This window comes from Amblyraja radiata, chromosome 24 (assembly GCF_010909765.2).
Source record: "Amblyraja radiata isolate CabotCenter1 chromosome 24, sAmbRad1.1.pri, whole genome shotgun sequence".
Lineage (NCBI taxonomy): Eukaryota > Metazoa > Chordata > Chondrichthyes > Rajiformes > Rajidae > Amblyraja > Amblyraja radiata.
The window spans coordinates 20,326,994-20,348,345 of NC_045979.1; the positions used below are offsets into that span (position 1 = coordinate 20,326,994).

A 21,352-nucleotide genomic window follows, 5' to 3' on the forward strand; every position below is an offset into this window, starting at 1 on the left:
GAAATGAAATGTTGCCATAAAACTATATATTTTTTGCTATAGCTTTTTTGCCATAAAATGAAAATTAATTATTTTTCTTTGCTTTTTTTTGGACATAAAATGCAAATTCTGCCCTGGAGTTGTCACCTGCTCCGCTGCTGTTGGGCAGTGCAGCGTGAGAGCCCGCCCACCCGCTGGGTATGCGAGGCTGCGGTTGGGTGGCGCGGCCGTCAGTCAGTGGCGGGGGCCCCGCCCGGGCAGCGGCTCTGTTGCCTGGTAACGGGCGCCGGGGGCCGCGCTGGATGTTGCATTGCGGAGTGGCAGCGGATACAATGTAACACAGGATGTAGCAAACGTAACGCTGTCCCGCTGCAACATGACACGGCCCAAACACCGTGGAGAATGCACCTTCATTTGAACCCTCAAATCACCTCAGCGAGCAACCTGGCGCTCTCGCCCACTGCATACAGCTTGCCCAGCGCCCGCTGCCCTCCATAATGGCGACTCATCAGGACGGCTGCAGTGTCAAAGTCGCTTTAAGGTAAATCCTCATCTATTATTGGGTCGAGTCAATGCCAAATTGTACCCATTCTAGGAGCCAGGACGCCATTGTGCAACCGTGCAAGCCGAGGAGGAGGTGACAGGGCTTCTTAATTGGGTTGCATCTTTGCACAATATTCTGCGTGCATTGTGTCATTTGTCATTGGCACTTCGAAGAACGGTCGCATATGGACTGATTCTCTGCCTTGACATTGACTGCTTCTCGATTGTGCGTTTAATGTCCCAAAGGCAATGGGTTTTCATCAAAGCACTGAATATGAACCAAATTACTGCGTTGTGAAAATTCGCCGACTTACTGCATTGTGAGAACGAACCAAGTTTCTGGATTGTGTAAATGAAAATATTGCATTTGTGTAAATAAACCAAAATTGTGGACCTGAAAATTAATCAAATTTCTGCATTGTATAAATGAACCAAATTTCTGGATTTCGAAGATGAATCAAATTTCTGGATTGAGAAAATGAATCAAATTTCTGCATCGAGTAAATGAACCAAATTTCTGGATTGAAAATATGAAACAAATTTCTCGATTGTGAAACTGAACCAAATTGTTCCTTTGTGAACATGAACCAAAATACTGGATTGTGTAAATTAACCCTATTTCTGCATTGTAAAAATGAAGCAAATTTCTGGATTGTGAAAATGGACCAAATTTCAGGATTTGTTAAACTGAACCAAAGTGCCCTTTTAAACCCAGGGGAACTGTAATAAATGCTATCGTGGTAGGTTTAATGTCGTTTTCTTTTAAATGCACTTCTGTGCAAACCGTTATACCTCTGTGCAAACGCGTGGTCTTTGTTCATCAAAGTGACGAAGCGGTTAAAATGGGGAGGGAACAGAATTATTTCCAGGGTTAGGGAAAGGATACCTCCCGGGTGTGATTGGGGGGGAGATAATGCTTTGGATCAGATATAGTTAAGGGTGAGTTGTGAAGAGGTTCGGCAGTGTGCGATGCCGGTCTTTTTGTTACACTTGTCAATAGGTTTCCGCCACCAACCATCCCATCCCCATAAAAGGTTGTCAATGGTATTTTCACGTTTACTAATGAACGATCGTTCGGAAGTGGATGTACTGTGAAATGTGAAATATATGGTGGGGATTTTGCAGTGAATAGCATGCAGTTGCATTTAACAACAGTGACCATCTTTAAGTAGCAATACACGCCTCTATTAGACTGCTTTAAAAACGAGAACAAAGAGTGTATGTATGGGCTGGAACGTTTTGCCCAGAAAAAAAGTATCAAAAGGAATAAACAAACTACTGTTAATTTACTCTTGAGGCTATAATTGACGGAAAGATGGGAGGAAGAAATGAAGCTGTAAAGTCAGAGAGTAGAGGGCAGAATATTTAATTAGCCCTATGGTTGCTAGTTTTAACCCCCCCCCTTCCCCCACACCCTTCTGATTATGGCTAATTTAGAGGTATTTCAGCAAATAATTATGATTTATTAACATCTCTGTTGACTACTTTTTTATTCTGGTATGTGTATCATTCGGAGACAATGGGCTTCCATCAAAATACTGGATAATTGGATCATACTCAAGTTATTTCAAAACACAGGCATACACTCACTCATTGGCAGCTACCTTTGTGTGTCTATCCTTGGACACACCACAGCCTGCCTCATCAAACACTTCATTCACGCTGTTTGACCTTGGACCCAGCCATCATTTAAGAGGATTTCTTCTTACAAAAATAAACTAAGTGCAGAGAATAATTACAGCTGGATTTTAATACTATAATTTAGACTCTTTAACAGCATGACATTTTGGGTTAAAACATCTACTCAATTGTGCTGCATCCAGGTAAATAATTGATTCAGCGATGCTTTATTGTCACATGTACCTAGGTACATTCTTTGTTTTTGCATACAATCTAGTAAAATCATACTATAGAATGGCACCAATATGTGGCAGTGCCTGCATGTGTAAATATGCAAAAGAATTTCACTGTGTATATGTGACATATAAAGAACCATTGGACCATTAGACAAACTAATTTTCTGATATATTTAATTATTTTGAAATGAATTGGATGAGAAATTTTGAATTCAATCGATGACAGCATTATGCAATACAATGACAAAGCTTATTGTGGTTTTAGTTTCTTGGAGAAACAAACCTTCTTAATACTGAATTAACATTAGGATTTAATCTACCAGCAGCTTAATTACCTTATGTTCAACTTAATTAGCGAATGAATTCCTCTTATTGAGTAAATTCCTGATCTACAAAACCTAATTAAAAACAACTTTTTGGGTGGAGACAAACGCTTCTCAGACCCATACAACCCATACAATTTATCTTCATAAGAGGGGTCTGTAAAACAAAGTCATGATTTTAATATCATGCCTTACGCCATGGGTCGTCTCTGCTTTAAAAATCTGGGATTAAATTTAACTCTGCATTGTCTTCTGAGGAAATCCCATGAGACTGAAGATGACTCATTTTGTCCCCCCCCCCTGCTCCCTTCCACCTATATTCTTTCCTCTGGTTTAATAATTTGTACCTCTTGTATCCTTATCTCACACTTTATGACTTTTTATCTCTAACCTTTGTCCAACCATCTGCCAATCAACCCCCCCCCCCTCTCTCAGTTGTACCCTCTATCCACCCATCACTTGCCAGGCTTTGTCCTGACCCCCACCTCTCTTCCAGCTTTCTGCCCTCTCCATGCCATCAACACAATCAATCTGAAGAAGAGTCACGACCCGAAACATCACCTGTCCATGTCCTCCAGAGGTGCTGCTGACACGCTGAATTACTCCAGCACCATGTGTCTTTCTTTATAAATCAGCATCTCTGGCTCCATTAGTTTCTTTATTACTTCCATTCCAGTTCGGCAGAGGCGGCTGATGTGGGACTCTCTCGCAGATGGTGCATGGGATGTTGAACGGGATTGGAGGTTAGGGGGAATTGTAAAGCAGTGCATTTCTTTGCCGTTCACTCTGGTCTACATTGTACTTCTAATGCAAGGACTTGAAGCTCTCGATACCATTCTGCTCAACTTGGATCAGTTGTGGGGGATTCTAAGAGTTGATGGGATGCTTTCAAGGTGGTTTTTAGAACGTCCTTGAGTCTTTTGTTTATTTTTTATGCCTACCATTGAAGATCTTGGAATAGAGTGTTTGGGAAGGCATGTGAACAAGTGCTGGAGAAACAGTACAAAGTGAAGGTTATTTCTTTAGTCAGAGGGTGGTGAATCTGTGGAATTCCTTGCCACAGACGGCGGAGGAGGCCAAGTCAATGGATATGGCCTCTGGTCCTAGTCTCTCCCACTAGTGGAAACATGCTCTCCATGTTTGGAGAGAATCCTTGGCATGGAAAAAGATGCTGACATTGATTTGTTTGTCTTACCGATGTCATTGGGGGATTTTGCTGAGGCAACGTTGGCTACAGGTTGTAACTGACTCATAAAATATTCAGTTCTGCAAATATTTCCAGTAACAGCAGACTATATGTCAAAGAAATTGTTAAATTATGTATTAAAAAAAAAACTTTCATTAATTATTTGCAGTAGACTTTAGACTTTCGAGATACAGTGTGAAAACAGGCCCATCGGCCCACTGAGTCCGTGCTAACCAGCGATCACTAGCACTATCCCACACACTAGTGACAATTTGCAATCTTTACCGAAGCCATTTAACGTACAAACCTGTACGTCTTTGGAGTGTGGGAGGAAACTGGAGCACCCAGAGAAAGCCCACGCGGTCACAGGGAAAATGTGACCCCCCCCCCCTAATAGATTGTGCAAATTAAAGATATTGACAGAAAGTGCTATTTTAAATAAACAGACCTAAAATTATGATTAGCAGCTGGAAGTAATTGTAAAAGTTCTCTGATGCGATCTGACAAGCATATTGTCACTCTTGCAATTATTTGTTTGTTAGTAACAAAAATCGAATGGCATTGAAATGTGGTTTAGATTGATGAGGTCCAGGGAAGTTTGTGAACCAAAAAAAGACGTAGAAAGTTCATCAGCCTTATAGTATACATTGTTCTTATTTTAGTTAAAATGAAACCCAGTTCCTGTTAGCAGCTTCAGTCAAGAGAATTACCTGTCAGTAATTCATTTTGACTGGAGCAGCTACTAATAAGTTCCATGTGCAAACATGGACTTCCGATCGTCATTTTCAGAGCTGCTCGGTAAAGAATCAGGAAGTGTCAGTGACATGTGGTTTCAGTAAGGATGTACGCCCACTGTTGACTTTGAACCTAATTTTGAGCTCCCATTGTGTGTGTGTATCCAACTAATTGGCAGGAAAAAAAGATTGTTGAAGATCTGCATTGTTCAATGTAGCGCAATTGGCTTGAAAAGGAACGTTTTGTTGTTTAGTGTGTTTGAATTGAACATGAATTGAACTAATTATAGAAAACCTAATTGTCATTTTCAGTGGTTACATATTTTAAGATCAAGTTAAAGGAACCAATGGTTGTTCTGGGATGTGGTACAGGCAGTGCAGATTTCTATGCTTTCGGCAATTTATGTTCAGGTCCAAAACTGATTTTCCAGCACCCTTAGTTCCAGAGCCTTTCTGGATTATCCATTTTACTGGACCAACAGAGGTCATGGCCTTGGGGGTGTGTGGGGGGGGGTGGCAGAGATACCAGCCTGTGAAGTCGGCCTCGGAAGTCGACTATGAGAACGGACCTGTCGGCTCCCGCCTGGCCGGAGTTCCAAAGCCTCAGCCGCAGGGGGCAAATTTGACCAGCCGATTGGCCGCGGAAGTCGAGAACGGCCACCCCACGCGGCCAAGGCGCCACATTTCCAAGGGGGCTTCCCGGCGAGATTTCAAGTGCACTCTTGTAATTTTGTCTGGATTAAAGGAAGTGCCGGACCAGCAGTTGCCGGAAAATTGGTTGAGGATGTATTCATTTCAGCCTTTTTCTCCTGTAAAAATATCCTTTCATAAAAATTCTCAAGTGCCAACCCCTGTCACAACAATAGATTTTAATCTTGATTGTGAGAATGTGAACGATTAATTTAGGTTTATTATTGCCACAAGCACCAAGCTACAGTGAAAAGCTTTGTTTAGCATGCTACCCAATCAGATCCGATAATACTATACATACCGTAAATATAATCAACCTAAATTTGTTCATTGGGTAGAGCAAAGGGAAAGATACAGAGCGTAGAATATAGTTCTCAGCATTGGAGCGAATCCATTCCAGAGACAAAGTCCAGTGTGTCTACAATGGGGGTAGAGGTGAATTGAACAGTACCATAGCTTATGGAAGGACCGTTCAGAAGCCTGAGAACAGAGGGGAAGATGCTGTTCCTGAGTCTTGTGGTAAGGGCTTTCAAACATCTGTATCTTCTGCCCAACGGAAGCTGCGAATGACCGGGGTGGCACAAGTCCCGGTTATGTTATGTTTTGATTATGTTGGCTGCTATTCCAAGGCAACGTGAAGTGTAGATGGAGTTGGTGGTGGGGAGTCTGGTCGGTGTGATGGACTTTACTACATCTGTTAGTCCAGGAGAACAGGCGAGATTTGAAGCATGTCATCACATTTCAAATGGACAGACGCCAGTCACTTTAGCCTTCTCCAGTTTGTTATATGTTAAACAAGGGCTCAGATTATAATTTTTTTCACATGTGAGATACGTTATCTGGTTTAGTAATGGTGGTCATGAAACTGTTATGTTAAAACATTCTGGTTAATGTGTCTGTCAGGAAGGATGATTGGCTATCTTTTCCTGATGTGACCCGTGTAATTTCATAACCTCAGTGGTTGCATTTTAACTTCAACTTTTGAAATAATTTAGCAAGGTACAGAGTTCGGGGACAATTAGGGATGTGCAATGAGTCAGAGCGCCAGAGACCCGGTTCAATCCTGACTACAGGTGGTGACTGTACGTAGTCTGTACGTTCTGTCTGTGACTACGTGGGTTTTCTCTGGGTGCTCCGGTTTCCTCCCACATTCCAAAGACGTACAGATTTGTAGGCAAATTATTTTCTGTAAATTGTTCCTAGTGTGTAGTATAGAATTGGTATACAGGTGATTGTTGGTCGGCGCGGACTCGATGAGCCAAAGGGCTTGTTTCCACGCTGTATCTCTAAACTAAACTAAACTGAACTTAGAAAATAACTAAAACATTCCAAATATATAAAAGTATTGACATTGGTTTATAATTGTCGTGTGTACCGAGATCCAGTGAAAAACCTTTGCTTCTCCATTTACATCAGATCGTATTTTATGTTAGTACAATTATTGTACTAATGAGAATTATACCAGCATGCAGAATATGGTTTACAGCATAATACTGTTACAGTTACTGGGGAAAAGGCCAATATCTGCAATGAAGGAGTTTGCAAAATGAAAACTACATCCTAGCTTATGGGAGGACCCGTCTGATAATAGAAGTCAAGCAGTTTTAGAAACAAAGAACTGGAGATGCCGGATTACAAAAAAGGACAAGTTGCTGGAGTAACTCAGTAGGACTGACAGCATCTCTGGAGAACATGGAAACCGTTTCGGATCGGGACCCATCTCTGGAGAACATGGATGCCATTTCGTGTTGGGACCCTTCTTCAGACATGAGTATTTCCCTTCTTCAGACATGGGTATTTCCTCATTCCATCAGAAAATATGGAATTGGTTCATTAGTTTCCTCACATGCTAGTTCAAAATCCCAAATTCCTTTTTTGAAAACATAAAAAACATAAACATCTTATGTAGTGGCAACATCTACATTCTGTTGGTTAATATATTCTCAACATTTATTATTAACTCGGCCACATGGAATTTCTCTCTGACTGTCCACTGATTTTATAAATCTGTGTCAAGACACTTGCATTATCCTAAATTAAGGAAAAGGACTAAGAGAAAGGGATTACTTTACTGAGTGTTTTGATAGGTGTTGAAAAAATAAGAGCTTGAAAAATTATACCATCTTTTCCACGCATATAAATTCTGTCCTTGAAATTTTCTTTATCTTCCTGTCTCACTTGATTCAGTATCTCTTTAATTGGAGATCAGAACTGGTGTGACCTGACCAGGCTCCCGTGTAAGTTAATTATTTTTAAGGTGCAGAAATATAAATTAATACCTTTGTGTTTCATTAACATTTTAAATAGCTTTGCTGACATGCTATTTTTAATAATGAGTTCATCTGTATTCTGAAACGTTTCCAATGTCCTGTTCTCCACCCTTGCTATTTATCTAAGGTGCTGGTGATGTTTCTGTGAAAACATCATCACTGCCTTTTTTTAATTCACTATATACTTGCTGATCATTGATAACCTGTTCACTCTGGTTCTGTTATCCCACTTTCACACCCACTCCCTACACACTAGGGGCAATTTGCAGCGGCTAATTAATTTACAAACCCATATGTCTTTGGGATATGGAAGGAAACCGGTGCACCAGGAGGAAACCCACACGGTCATAGGGAGAACGTGCAAACTGCACACAGACAGCACAGGATGGAACCCGGGTCCCTGGCGCAGTGAGGCAGCAGCTCTACCAGCTGCACCACTGGTGTTTATGATATTTTATTTTTCCTAAGTGTCAGCACACATCATAGCGTGATATTATCTTTTCTGGTTTATTTGGTTTATTAACATATTTTTCTTACCATTCTGTGTAAATAATGCAGTTCTTTAAGCTCAGAAATAAAATTTGAATGTATTCAGGAAAACAACTTGCAGGTTATTTGGTACTATCCATGTTATTTAGTACTATTTGAATTTGTTGATAAAACTCTCTAGAAATAAAAACTGTCTGAATGTCTGACCTACTAGCTGTGCCTAATGTTACTTTTTATTTGTACATCAAATAATTCAGAGAGAGCGACATGGGAGAGAAGGGGAGACAGAGGAGTGGGGGTGACAAGGAGAGTGATGGACAGGAAGAGGGAGAGAGGGAGAGAAAGAGACAACGAGGGAGAGAGTGAGAGAGAGAGACAGACAGACAGTGAGTTGTGGTTCAGTGATGCATGTAAACATGGGGAACAATAGTCCCTGTACAAAAAGTGCACTGTAGGTACTGCACTGGGTAACTGTTTCTAGAAGGTGAATTGAGTCACGGGCTTCAACAATAATTATTTGGCGTGCATGTGATTCTCTAATTCTCCAACAGAGCACCATTTGGTTTCATTCCTATTACAATACCCAATGCCAGATGGTGTTTGATTGCAGTCATGTTGAGCTGATGTGGATTACAGAATTTTAAATCACCGGTGTGCAATTAATAAATTAAATTGCATGTCTCATTGTGCTTATGTAGAACACAAAATACTGGAGTAACTCAGCGGGTCAGACAGCATCACCGGAGGATATGGATAGGTCACGTTTCAGTTTGGGACCCTTCTTCTGATTGTAGTGGGGGAGAAAAACTGGAATACTTCTCTTTTTGTTTCCTTTTAATTTCTAGCCTTTGTCCACCCATTTGGCAATCAATACCCCCCTCACCTATACCAACCTATCACTTATCAGGCTTTGTCCTGCTACCACTTTTTCCCAACGTTCTGTGTGTTGAAGTTTACTGATTTGGAGAACATCTGACCAGTATGAAGAAGGGTCCCGACCTGAAACGTCACTTATCCATGTTCTCCAGAGATGCTGCCCAACCCACTGAGTTACTCCAGCACTTTGTGTTCTACGTAAGATTCCAGCATCTGCATTTCCTTGTGTCTACAATCTGTTGTATTTATGCATTATTATCATATAAAATCTTTAATTAAAATAATTTTTAAACTGGAATTTAAATTTGCAATTCTCTCCAACACCACCATTTAAACTTTCGAACCAGTTTACAGAGATTTGGAATCCACTTTTCACCAACTGAGATTAATCCAGCGAAACATAGCATAATTTTATATCGTCTTGGGTTTATCTATAACATTTACTTTGTCTTTATATTCAGCAAGCTCTTGTTTTTTGCTTCACCTGTAAGCACTTCTTATAGTGTGAGGTGTTGCATTTTGGGATGTCTAACAAGGGCAAGACCTATACAGTAAATGGTCGGCCTCTGGGTAGTGTTGTAGAGCAGAGGGATCTAGGAATACAAATGCATGGCTCCTTGAAGGTCGAGTCGCAGGTAGATAAGGTGGGAGGTCATGTTGCAGTTGTTTAAGACGTTGGTGAGACCGCATTTAGAATATTGTGTTCAGTTCTGGGCACCATGTTACAGGAAAGATATTTCAAACTTGAAAGGGTTCAGAAAAGATTTACGAGGATATTGCTAGCACTAGAGGGTGTGAGCTGTAGGGAGAGGTTGAGTAGGCTGGGTCTCTATTCCTTGGAGTGCAAGAAGATGAGGGGGATCATCCTACCAAATCATCCTATCATTCCATACACCCACCAAAGGATGATGGGTGTATGGAACAAGCTGCCAGAAGAGGTAGTTGAGGCCGAGACTATCCCATCGTTTAAGAAACAGTTAGACAGGAACATGGATAGGTCTGAAGAAGGGTTTCGGCCCGAAACGTCGCCTATTTCCTTCGCTCCATAAATGCTGCTGCACCCGCTGAGTTTCTCCAGCATTTTTGTGTACCATGGATAGGACAGGTTTGGAGGGATATGGACCAAGCGCAGGTAAGTGGGACCAGTGTAGCTGGGACATTGCTGGCCGTTGTGGACGAGTTGGGCCGAAGGGCCTGTTCCCACACTGTATCACTCTATGACTGTGCTTATGATGGTGGGGGTGGTTAAATGGCAAGTTCACTATTCTGGAACAATTATGGGGCTGATTAATTATAGATACAGCGTGGAAACAGGACCTTCGGCCCACCGTGACCACGCCAACCAGAGATCACCCTCTATCTTAACACTATCCTACATACTAGGGACAGAAACCAATTAACCTACAAACCTGTACGTCTTTGGAGTGTGGGAGGAAACTAGAGCACCCGGAGAAAACCCACGGGGTCACGGGATGAATGTACACACTCAACAGCACCCATAGTCAAGATTAAATCTAGGTCTCTGGTGCTGTATCTCTAACTTCTAAAGCGTAAAGTGTATAAAGCACTAACATTACATGTATGATCCCAAGCACGGGTCTGATGTGCAGAATGATACATTTGCATTTGGTAGATATTTGTTTTGTTCTTCCAAGTAATTATTTGAAAATGTATCCTTTTGCCAGCAACACATTTTGAAATTCTTTGCTGTAGTGTTAAATAACTCCATTTGTTTCCGACAGAGCCATTTATAAGCAGAACTAAAACATTATGATGTCCAAATATAAGAGGGAGTGAATTTATTTCTGGTAACTGACTGCCGATGAAAGGCAAAACGGAACTTGTTTCCATGTCAACCCATGTTCAGAAAATCTGCTTATGGGCTAACATCAGATTAAGTTTCTTGTTGCTAGATTGCTCAAAGTAAGGAAGATTGTAATTCAATATATATTGATGCTAATTTAAGCAAACACTTAGTGCAACATTTGCAGCACAGTAACAGAATACAGAGCACTAGAACAGGCCCTTTGGCCCACAATGTCTGTGTTGAATGTCTGTGATGCCAAGTAAATCTTTGCCTGCATGTGATCCATTCCCTATCTACAAGGTTTTTAAACACCACTATCATATCTGCCTTCACCACCACCCCTGGCAATGTGCTCCAGGCATTCACCACCATCTCTGTTTAAAAAAGACTTGCTCTGCACATCTCCTGTAAACTTTACCCCCTCCCCCCACCTTAAAGTTACGTCTGCTTGTGTTTGAAAATAATTTATTAATCACAAATCTATCAATCTCCACATTAATAAAACCCAATGACTTGGCCTCCACTGCCGTCTGTGGCAATGAATTCCACAGATTCACCACCCTCTGGCTGAAGAAATTCCTCCTCTTCTCCATTTCTAAATTCCTCCGTTCACAGCCACTCTACTAGGTCTTTCACTATTTGGTCTTCCGTCAGCCTCTGACGTTCTAGATAAAAAAATCCATGTTTGTCTGCAAATGAATTGGGAGAAAAGCTAAATAATTATTTTGGATTAGTCTTCATGGTAGAAGGCTATTACATTCATAGTAAAAGACATTAACATTGAAGTAAAAAAAACAAACAAAAATCAAATTAGATTTGCTTTACTTGCCAATGCAGAGATTAAAATGAAGCTGATTAAATCCCAGCTGGAAGGATCAGATGAAGATAAAGGTGCTTTCCAATGATGCCCTTATTTTTGCACTACTTATCCACCCTTGGTCCCAGAGCTTTTCTGGATTATCCGTTTTGCCAGACCAACAGAGGTCACGGCCTCCGAGAGGAGTTCAACGTATCCTAGACAGTCGAGGAGCCGAGATACCGACCCACAAAGTCGGCCTCGGTAGTCGTCTATGGGAGCGGATCTGCCGGCTCCGGCCGGGCCGTAGTTCCATAGCCCTGGCCACAGGGGGCAAATTCACCCGCCGATTGGCGCAAAAGTCCTCATGAGGTCGAGATCAGCTGCCTAACCCTGCCCAGGCGCCACATTTTCTGGGGGCTTCCGGGGGGGGGGGGGGGGGGGGGGGGGGGGGGGGGTGGGATAATTCAACTGCACCCTCGTAATTTTTGCCCAGATTAAAGGAGATGCCGGACCACCAGTTGCAGGAAATCCGGTGGGGGGGCCTGTACATTGGACAAGTGGTTTGGGTCGAGGAAACATGAATCCAATGTATTTCGTCATGTACGGATGGCACAAAATCAATCTAAATGTAAATTGGCAAATTTGCTGACATTACAAAAGTAGAGAAGATAATGTGTGTGGAGGAGGGAGCTGAGATATTAAAGAACATTTTGTACATTATGGATGTCCATCCGTAGCAGATTAAGTTATGTTAAAGAGGCAAATGGGTACATTTGCAGGCACGGATTTTGAAATATCGAAGGTTTAATAATCCCAAAGCCCTAATTGATGTCTACAAGATGAAGGACCCAGTGGATTTATCAAGGTTTAAAAAAATGTTATCAGACATAATTAACTCTTTAATTGAACCTGATAATTTACTCTCTGAAAAATAGATGCCAAATGTATAATTAAAATTTGGAAGCGTTTGCATTATGAAGTTCAGGAGTGCAACACACACATATTTTTGGAGACAGCAGACATTTCTGTCTCTCCAATGATTTTGGGATCAATGGTCATCAGTTCTCAATATGCCTGCGCTATAATGTTAGGTTTTGGGTTTAAAAGTTGCACATTTCTAGCAAGTAATTTAGTTTAGTTTTATATCTATGTTTATTATTGTCATCTGTACTGAAGTGCAGTGAACAGCTTTGTTTTGCATGTTAGCCAATCAAATCTGATAATGCTATACATAAAACGATCAATCAAGACCCATAGAGCTGTACAGGAAACGGGCGCTTTGACCCAGCTTGTCCATGCCAACCAAGTTGGCATACTGGGCTAGTCCCATGTGCCTGCATTTGGCCTATAGCATTCTAAACTCTTCGTATCCATACATCTGTCCAAATGTATTTTGAACGAGTGTCAGCTGAAATCTTAAGACTGCCTTCTGTCAGTGAAAAGATCCAGGAATGGTGATCAAATGGGTTAACAGAAGTGGGTCACAGATCAATCAGCCCAAGGCAGACACTAGGAACTGCAGATGCTGGTTTACAAAGAGTAACACAGAGTGCTGGAGTAACTTAGCAGGTCAGGCAGCATCCCAGGAGAACATGGATAAGGTGCCGTAAATGAGGAGGAAAAATTCTTCAAAGTAGTTATACCTTGAGGGGATTTCACAGTGGCAGCCTGAAGAAGGATGCTGACCTGAGATACAACGTGGAAACAGGTCTTTTGGCCCAACTAGTTCCCGCCGACCTGTGAATACCCGGTACACTAGCACTATCCTACACACTAGGGACAATTTGCAGAAGCAAATTAACCTTTAATAACAATAAACAGACCTTTGAACCTACAAACCTGTACATCTTTGGAGTGTGGGAGGAAACCGGAGAACCCGGGGAAAACCCACATGGTCATAGGGAGAATTTAGAAACTCAGTACAGGCAGAACCCGTAGTCAGGACCGAACCCGAGTCTCTGGCGCTGTAAGGCAGCAACTCTATCGCTGCGCCACCTACAGTGTGACTCATTCCTATTCCAGTGAAGCTTGGAGCACGAACCAAACAATTCTGTTTTCAGCATAAACTAGAAATTGGGGAAACTCAACTGCCTCCAGGAGGAGGGTGAGGGGTGATGGTGAGAGGTTTATAAGATCATGAGAGGAATAGATCGGGTAGATGCACGAGGCTTTTACCCAGGGTAGGGGAATCCAGAACCAGAGGCCATGGATTTAAGGTAGAGGGGGAAAGTCTTAATATGAACCTGGGAGGCGGCTTTTTTACGCAAAGGGTGGTACATGGAGAGAGCTGCCGAAGGGGGTATTTGAGGCACGTACCATCATGATGTTTAAGAAACGTTGAGACAGGTACATGGATAGGGTACGCTTAGAGGGATATGGGCCAAATGCAGGTAGGTGGGATTAGTGTTGATGGGGCATGTTGGTCGTCATGGGCAAGTTTTGCCTGGAAGGGCTTGTTCCCATGCTATTTGACTCTATAACCTCCTCTGGCAGCTCGTTCCATATACCTGCCACTCTTTAAGTGAAAAAAGTTGCCCTTTGGGTTCCTATTAAATATTTCCCCCTTCACCTTAAACTGACAGTTTTTGACTGGGGAAACATACTCTGTTTATTCATCCAATCAATTCCCCTCATGATTTTACACTCATAACATCACCCAAAGGATAATTTAGCGCAATGGATTCCACTATTTGAAACCTGTTCTGGGTTATTAAAGATGTATTAAAACCTTCACAGAAGACAGCATTCAGCACTACATGGCCATTAAAAGCCATGACATCATGCTTCTTCCTCTGATGCACCCTTTGAGTCTAATATTTAAAGACATCACCTGACCAGGCCGACCCTGCAACTCTGACCCATTGCCGTTGCCAGAAGAGCAGGCTTTTATGGCTTAATTAAGACTCCAATATTTAAAGATAAATTTCAGACTTGAAGGGTACAAGATGGTGCCTGAAAAGTGGCACTTGTGAAACAGCGTGGAAACAGGCCCTTCGGCCCACTGAGTTCACCCCACACACTAGCATAATCCTATACACTAGGAACTATTTACATTTTTTACTGAAGCAAATTAACCTACAATCCTGTACGTCTGTGGAGTGTGGGAGGAAACCAGAGCACCCAGCGAAAACCCACACGGTCACAGGGAGGATGTACAAATTCCGTACAGACAGTACTCACGGTCAGGATTGAACCTGGGTCTCTGGCACTGTAAAGCAGCAACTCTACCACTGTACCACCATGCTGCCCACTCTTGTGTGTAGACTGTCTACTGTCTTACACTTGTGATCTACTGCCTTACACTTGTATTTATTATGGCTGTGCCTAATGTATGGTAGGATTGTCACTGTAAAAAAGAATTTCACTCTACTTAGGTAGATCTAACAATACAACACCATTGGACCATTGGACCATCAAATTGAGTTGAATCAGATCTAGAGTCAAGTCAATACCATATATCCCAAACAGAAGAATGAAATTCTTACTTGCAGCAGCACAATAGAATATGTAAACATAGCACTGTAAATAATATAATAAATGAAATGTATATATATATATATATATATATATATGCACACTGAACATTGTTTTTATACATATGTTATATTTATATATATATGTAAAAATAAAATGTATATATATTATTTATAAGTGTATGTATTATATATATATTTATACACACACACATACACAAAAACAAACAAACAATTACAGTGCAAAAAGACAAAATCAAATCCCCTCCTAGTTCAAAGCTTATTTGGAGGTTGTAGTTTAATAGCCCGATAGTTGTTGGGAAAAAGCTGTTCCCGAATCTGGACGTTACAGTTTTCAGGCTCCTGTATCTTCTTCCCGATGGCAGGAATGAAATGAGAGTGTGGCTAGTGTGGTGTGGGTCTCTGATGCTGCTGGCTGACTTTTTGAGGCAGCGTCCCCTGCAAATCCCTTCAATGGTGAGGAGGTCAGTACCTGTGATGAACTGGGTAGTGTTCACCACTTTTTGCAACCTTCTTCGCTCCTGGGCGTTCGAGTTGCCGAACCAGACCATGATGCAACCAGTCAATCATGCTAACCAAGCATGAGTTCTGAAAAAAAATGTCACTGTACAAATTATAGATTTTTGCTTCTCCCCAAAGAACAGTTTGTTTAAAGATCATTAATTTGTTGAATGTTCTGCAACATCTTGCTTTGTGTCTTTGGGATCAGGTGTCCATCCCCAGAGTTTGAATTTAACCCTGGTAAATTAAGGCTTAAAACAGTCCCGACTCTGATTCAACCAGATGTCAGACGTGAGTGGTGCTCTGTCCCATGAGGCTGTATGATAGATTCAGGAGCTGGACAAGTGTAAGTGTACAGTCCCACTGATGGCCAACAAATACTCCTACAATAACATCAAGCTGTTTCCAATTAACAATCTTCACTGCTGTTTTATTCCTCAGTGCATTGATCAGTAAACGCCTCTTGAAAGACCCAACGATATGAACATTGTTTAGGAAGGAACTGCAAATGCTAGTTTACACCGAATATCAAGACTAAATGCTGGAGTAATTCAGCGGGACAGGCAGCATCTCTGGAGAGTAGGAATGGGTTGCATTTCAGTTCGAGACCCTTCTTCAGACTCTATGAATATTATTTAGTTTAGTTTAGAGGTACAATGCGGAAACAGGCCGTTCGGCCCACCGAGTCCGCATTGACCTGCGATCACCCCATACACTAACATTACCCTACACACTAGGAACAATTTACAATTTATAAAAGCCAATTAACCTGCAAACCTGAACGTCTTTGGAGTGCGGGAGGAAACCAGAGCACCCGGAAAAACCCTGCACTGTCACAAGGGAAACGTACAAACTCTGTACAGATAGCACCACCATAGTCAGGATCGAACCCGGGTCTCTGACGCTGCAAGGCTGCAACTCTACTGCTGCCCAACTGGGCCTCCCCTCTGTGTGTTGATCAGTAAACCCATTTTGCACGACACAACGGTGTGAACATTGAATTCGCCAATTTCAAGTAATATTGAGAGGTTGGACGGAAGGGTGGTTTTCTCTGGAGCATTGAAGGGAGAACCAATAGAAGTATATAAAATTATGAGAGGCATAGATAGGATAGGTAGCCAGGGTGGTGAATCTGTAGAATTAATTGCCACAGAGGTTGTGGAGGCCAAGTCATCGGGTATTTTTAAAGAGGAGATTGGCGGTTTTTTGATTAGTAAGGGGGTCAGGGGTTATGGGATGAAGGCAGGAAAATAGGGTTGAGAGGGAAAGATAGATCAGCCATGATTGAATGGTGGAGCAGACTCAATAGGCCGAATAGCCTTCTTCTGCATTTATGACATAGGAACATGAATCTTCAAACATTTGGATTTAAAAGACATCGGTTGGTGCCTGGAACATGCTGCTGGGGCAGTGGTTGAGGCAGATACAATAGTGGTATTAAGAGAATTTTGGATAGGCACATGGGTAGTTAGGTAATGGCGTGACATGGAATGCTTGCAGGAGATAAGAGTTGGTCTTGACATCGTGTTCAGCACAGGCATTGTGGGGCAAAGGGCCTGTTCCTGTGCTATATTGTTCTATGTTCTACACAAAAATAGTTTTATTGTTAAATTGCTTATGAAAAGATAGATTATTTATGAAGAGATCATTTCAGAAGGTTACTTCTCTCTTGTTACTGTTTAGTGACTGGCCAAAACCTTAATTGTTCTGTTTTGTTAAAGTTGTGAGGTATCCTTTGAAATTTCTCTCTGCCTGAAAGTGCAAGTTAATTCTCCCCAGAATGTAAATGAAAATGTTGAAACTCCTGATGCATCTGTTGTCTGGGCAACTGTAACAAACAATAGTGGCCAGGCCTTGTCATCAGTATCATATTCTTCAGAGCCTAGGTGGAAGATATGCTGATGGAAAGGGATGTGAAGGAATAGGAGCAGGTTTGCTGTTATGGTTGATTGAGTAGTCAGAGTGAATGCTTTGAACGTTAACTCAATGCCGATCCTCAATCGGGCAATCAAATACATAACCAAAGATGATAGCCTAATTGCATTCTTTGGTTGAAATGTTTGAAGTTGGTTTGCCTTTGAAGCTGGATACGCAAAGTCCAGTCTTTGTTATCAACCAAGGAATTGCTCCAGCACCCTGGACAACAATTTTCACTCAACAAATTTAATGAAATAACTATTCTATTCTTTGCTCTTAAAGGTGCTTTTGTCTACAGCAGTGGCTGCCGTCTTTCTTTCATGACAGCAACTTCTGTTAAGTGTAGTTTAAAGGTACAGGATGGAAACAGGCCCTTAGGCCTACGGAGTCCATGCCGGCCATTGATCACCCATTCACACAAGTTCTATGTTATCCCACTACATCATCCACTTCCTATGACAATGTTCAGAGGCCAATTTACCTATAAACCTGCACGTCTTTGGGATGTGGGTGGAAACCGGAGCACCCGGAGGAAACCCACATGGTTCTACCCACTGCACCACTGTGCCACCCATGTTCTGGGTAAGCCTCTTCTCTGGTGTTAGTCTCCTTATTGCAGATACAAGGAACTGCAGATGTTGGTTTACCAGGGAAAGACACAAAGTGCTGGAGTAACTCAGCCGCTCAGGCAGCATCTCTGGAGAACAGGGATAGGTAACGTTTCGGGTTGAGACCCTTCTTCAGACTTCTTTTCCACAGCATCTAAAGAAGGCCATGACCCGAAACGTCACCTATCTATGTTCTCCAGAGATGCTGCCTGACCCGCTGAGTTATTCCAGCACTCTGTGAAACGTCACCTATCTATGTTCTCCAGAGATGCTGCCTGACCCGCTGAGTTATTCCAGCACTTTGTATTGCTTTTTGTAAACCAGATTATAATCTGCTGGTTTATACAGGATATCTGAGTGAATGCATAGATTGTGCAGAGGGTCATGTTGGAGTCTGAAGAAAGGACCCGACCTGAACGTCACTTATCCATGTGCTCTATGGATGCTGCCTGACCCACTGAGTTACTCCAGCACTTTGTGTCTTTTATGTTGGTATGTTGTTTAATAATGTATAACATTTTGACTTTAGAGTGTCTTTTCTTCCTATTGCACTTTAAAAAAAATGTTTGAGTACCACCTTATACTATCTGTCTTTGCTCTTGTACATCAGAGCAAAACTGCTTTTTAAAAAAGATGTTCAGCTGGAAATTCAATTTTACCCAGAAAACAATATACGAGGAAACCAGAAACTATAAACTCTGTATTGCATTCAACTAATTTCTCAAATTTTGTAAAATGAAGTAATCTATTGAAGGATAACATTCCCACTGTTTCTCCGGTTGATATATAATTTCCACATATGTTTTCCACAATTTTGTCTGTTTCAATATGAAATTTTGGGTGGCACGATGGTGCAGCAGTAGAACTGCTGCTTCACCGCACCAGAGTCCCGGGTTCGATCCTGACTACAGGTGTTGTCTGTACAGAGTTTGTACGTTCTCCCCGTGACCTGCGTGGGTTTTCTCTGGGTGCTCTGGCTTCCTCCCACACTCCCACACTCCAAAGATGTAGCAAGTTAAGGAGGTTAACTTACTCCAAAGTAGGTTAAGTGGCTTGGTAAAATTGTAAATTGTCCCTAGTGTGTAGGATAGTGTTAATGTGCGGGGATCGCTGATCAGCGCGGACTCGGTGGGCCTAAGGGTCTATTTCTGTGCTGTATCTCAAAAACTAAACTAAACTGCTACTTCAATGTTTCTTTAAACAGCAAAATTATATTTGTTCTCGTGCAGGAAAAAAGGCCAATGGTTTAAATGACATTCAGAATTTTTTTTAAATACGCTATGAAGACGTGCACTTTTACTGGTGTGTAAAATTGGAAAAAAAAATGAAATGCATTTAAAAGGTCAATGTTAATGTTTTCCACATATATTTCAGAATTAAAATGCAGAGCAGGTTAACTTGTGCTGCTGTCGCATTGTGCATCCAGTATCACTGTTTGGAGATTACATTTTTTAGCAGTTATTTTATATAGAAAATTGGAGAAAAGCTTATGAAATTCTCTGATTGGTCCTGGATTTGGCCATATAGTTACTTCCTAATCCTGGCTAAATCTGGAGGGAAGAAGATGAACAGAGTTCGATGATTATCTGATTAAAAAAGGAACTGTAGATTCTGGTTTATACCAAAGATAGACACAAAATACTGGAGTAACTCGGGGCTTGGCAGCATCTCTGGAGAGCATGACCCTTCTTCCACTAAAAGTATTTTAATTAGCTTCACCGTTCACGATGATGTATCCCTCTTGGGCTCACTTCTGTCACTATCTAACAATCTGCCTATCAGGGAACTTCCTTGCCTGAGCATCTGTTGCCAGCCCTGAGTTATCCTGCCATTTCTCGCTTCCAGTTTTCTTTTCCCTCTCTATCTCGACTACAATCGGTCTGAAGAAAGATTCACAACCCAAAACACCACCCATCCTTTTTCTCTAGAGATGCTGCCTGACCTGCTGAGTTACTACAGCATTTTGTGTCTCCCAGATATGAATGGACATCTAAAAATGTATTTAAGCCACCGTTTAATTCAACTGGCGAAACTGTTGGGAATTACCCCTCCAATAGATGGCTTTATCTCACAACAATTGAGTAAAAATATTCTTCTGACGGGGGGGGCAATTGAGTTGAAGAAGAAAGGACGTAGCATTTGATTTGCTCCAAATAACTTTCCTCAAGATATTCATAAAATACAGAACCATGTGAAATTATTGACTAATCATAAGGTCAAAAGGAATAGCAGAAATAGGCCATTTGGACCATCTGCCATTCAATCATGGGTGATCTATCTCTCCCTCCTAACCCCATTCTCCTGCCTTCTCCCCATAACCTCTGACGCCTGTAATAATCAAGAATCTGCCTTAGAAATATCCACTGACGGCCTCTGCAGCCTTCTGTGGCAAGGAATTCCACAGATTCACCACCCTCTGACTGAAGAAATTCCTCCTCATCTCCTTCCTAAAGGTACGTCCTTTTATTCTGAGGCTGTACCCTCTGGTCCTAGACTCTCTCACTGGTGAAAACATCCTCTCCATATCCATTCTATCCAGGGCTTTCACTATTTGGTAAGTGTCAATAAGGTCCCACCCCTCATCCTACCAAACTAGCGAGTACAGGGCCCGGTCCTGTCATATGCTCATCATATGTTAACCCAATCATCACTGGGATCATTCTCGTAAACCAGAGAAGATTTATAAAAATGTTGCCATGACTTGGACCAGGACCGACACATGGACTAGCTTAGATGGCACATCTTGGTCGGCATAGACGAGTTAGGCAGAAGTTCCTGTTTCCATGCTGTATGACTGAATCGGGATGATGTCAGGCATGCTTGATGGTTTCCGTGGTTGGATTTCCTGATGTAATGTTTTTTTTTTGTTTTAACTGTAAATACATAAATTGCATGTGCTATATATGTTATTTTTTGCAGCTTAGCCACTGGATATGAAACAGACAGACTGCAGTCTTTATTTCATCCTCACTTGTTTAGGTTTATTATTGTCGCTTATGCCAAGGTACACTGAAACGCTTTGTTTTGCATGCCATCCAAATAGATCAGATAGTACTATACATAAATATACAATCAAGCCAAACTCAAGTACTAGACTAGACTAGAGCAAAGGAGAAGATACAGAGTGCAGAATATGGATCTCAGCAGTGTAGCGCATCAGTTCCCTAGGCAAACTCCGCAGTGGGGTTTAGGTGAGTCAGACACTACCCTAGCTTCGGGAAGGACTGTTCAGAAGCCAGATAACAATGGGGAAGAAGCTGTTCCTGAGTCTGGTGGTACG

General features: G+C 41.8%; 1 protein-coding gene across 3 annotated transcripts in view; it reads left to right on the forward strand.

Annotated features, from left to right (window-relative positions):
• Positions 1-268: 268 nt before the first annotated feature.
• The window catches only part of LOC116986827 (kinesin-like protein KIF21B), a 113,053-nt gene continuing 91,969 nt past the window's right edge, over positions 269-21,352 (forward strand). For all 3 annotated transcript variants that reach the window (XR_004415581.1, XR_004415582.1, XM_033042549.1), the window contains exon 1: positions 269-520. Coding sequence is in view for 1 of the 3 variants with exons in the window: in XM_033042549.1 (XP_032898440.1) it covers positions 477-520 (44 nt within the window). In the remaining 2 variants the exon portion in view is untranslated. The remainder of the gene's footprint in view (positions 521-21,352) is intronic.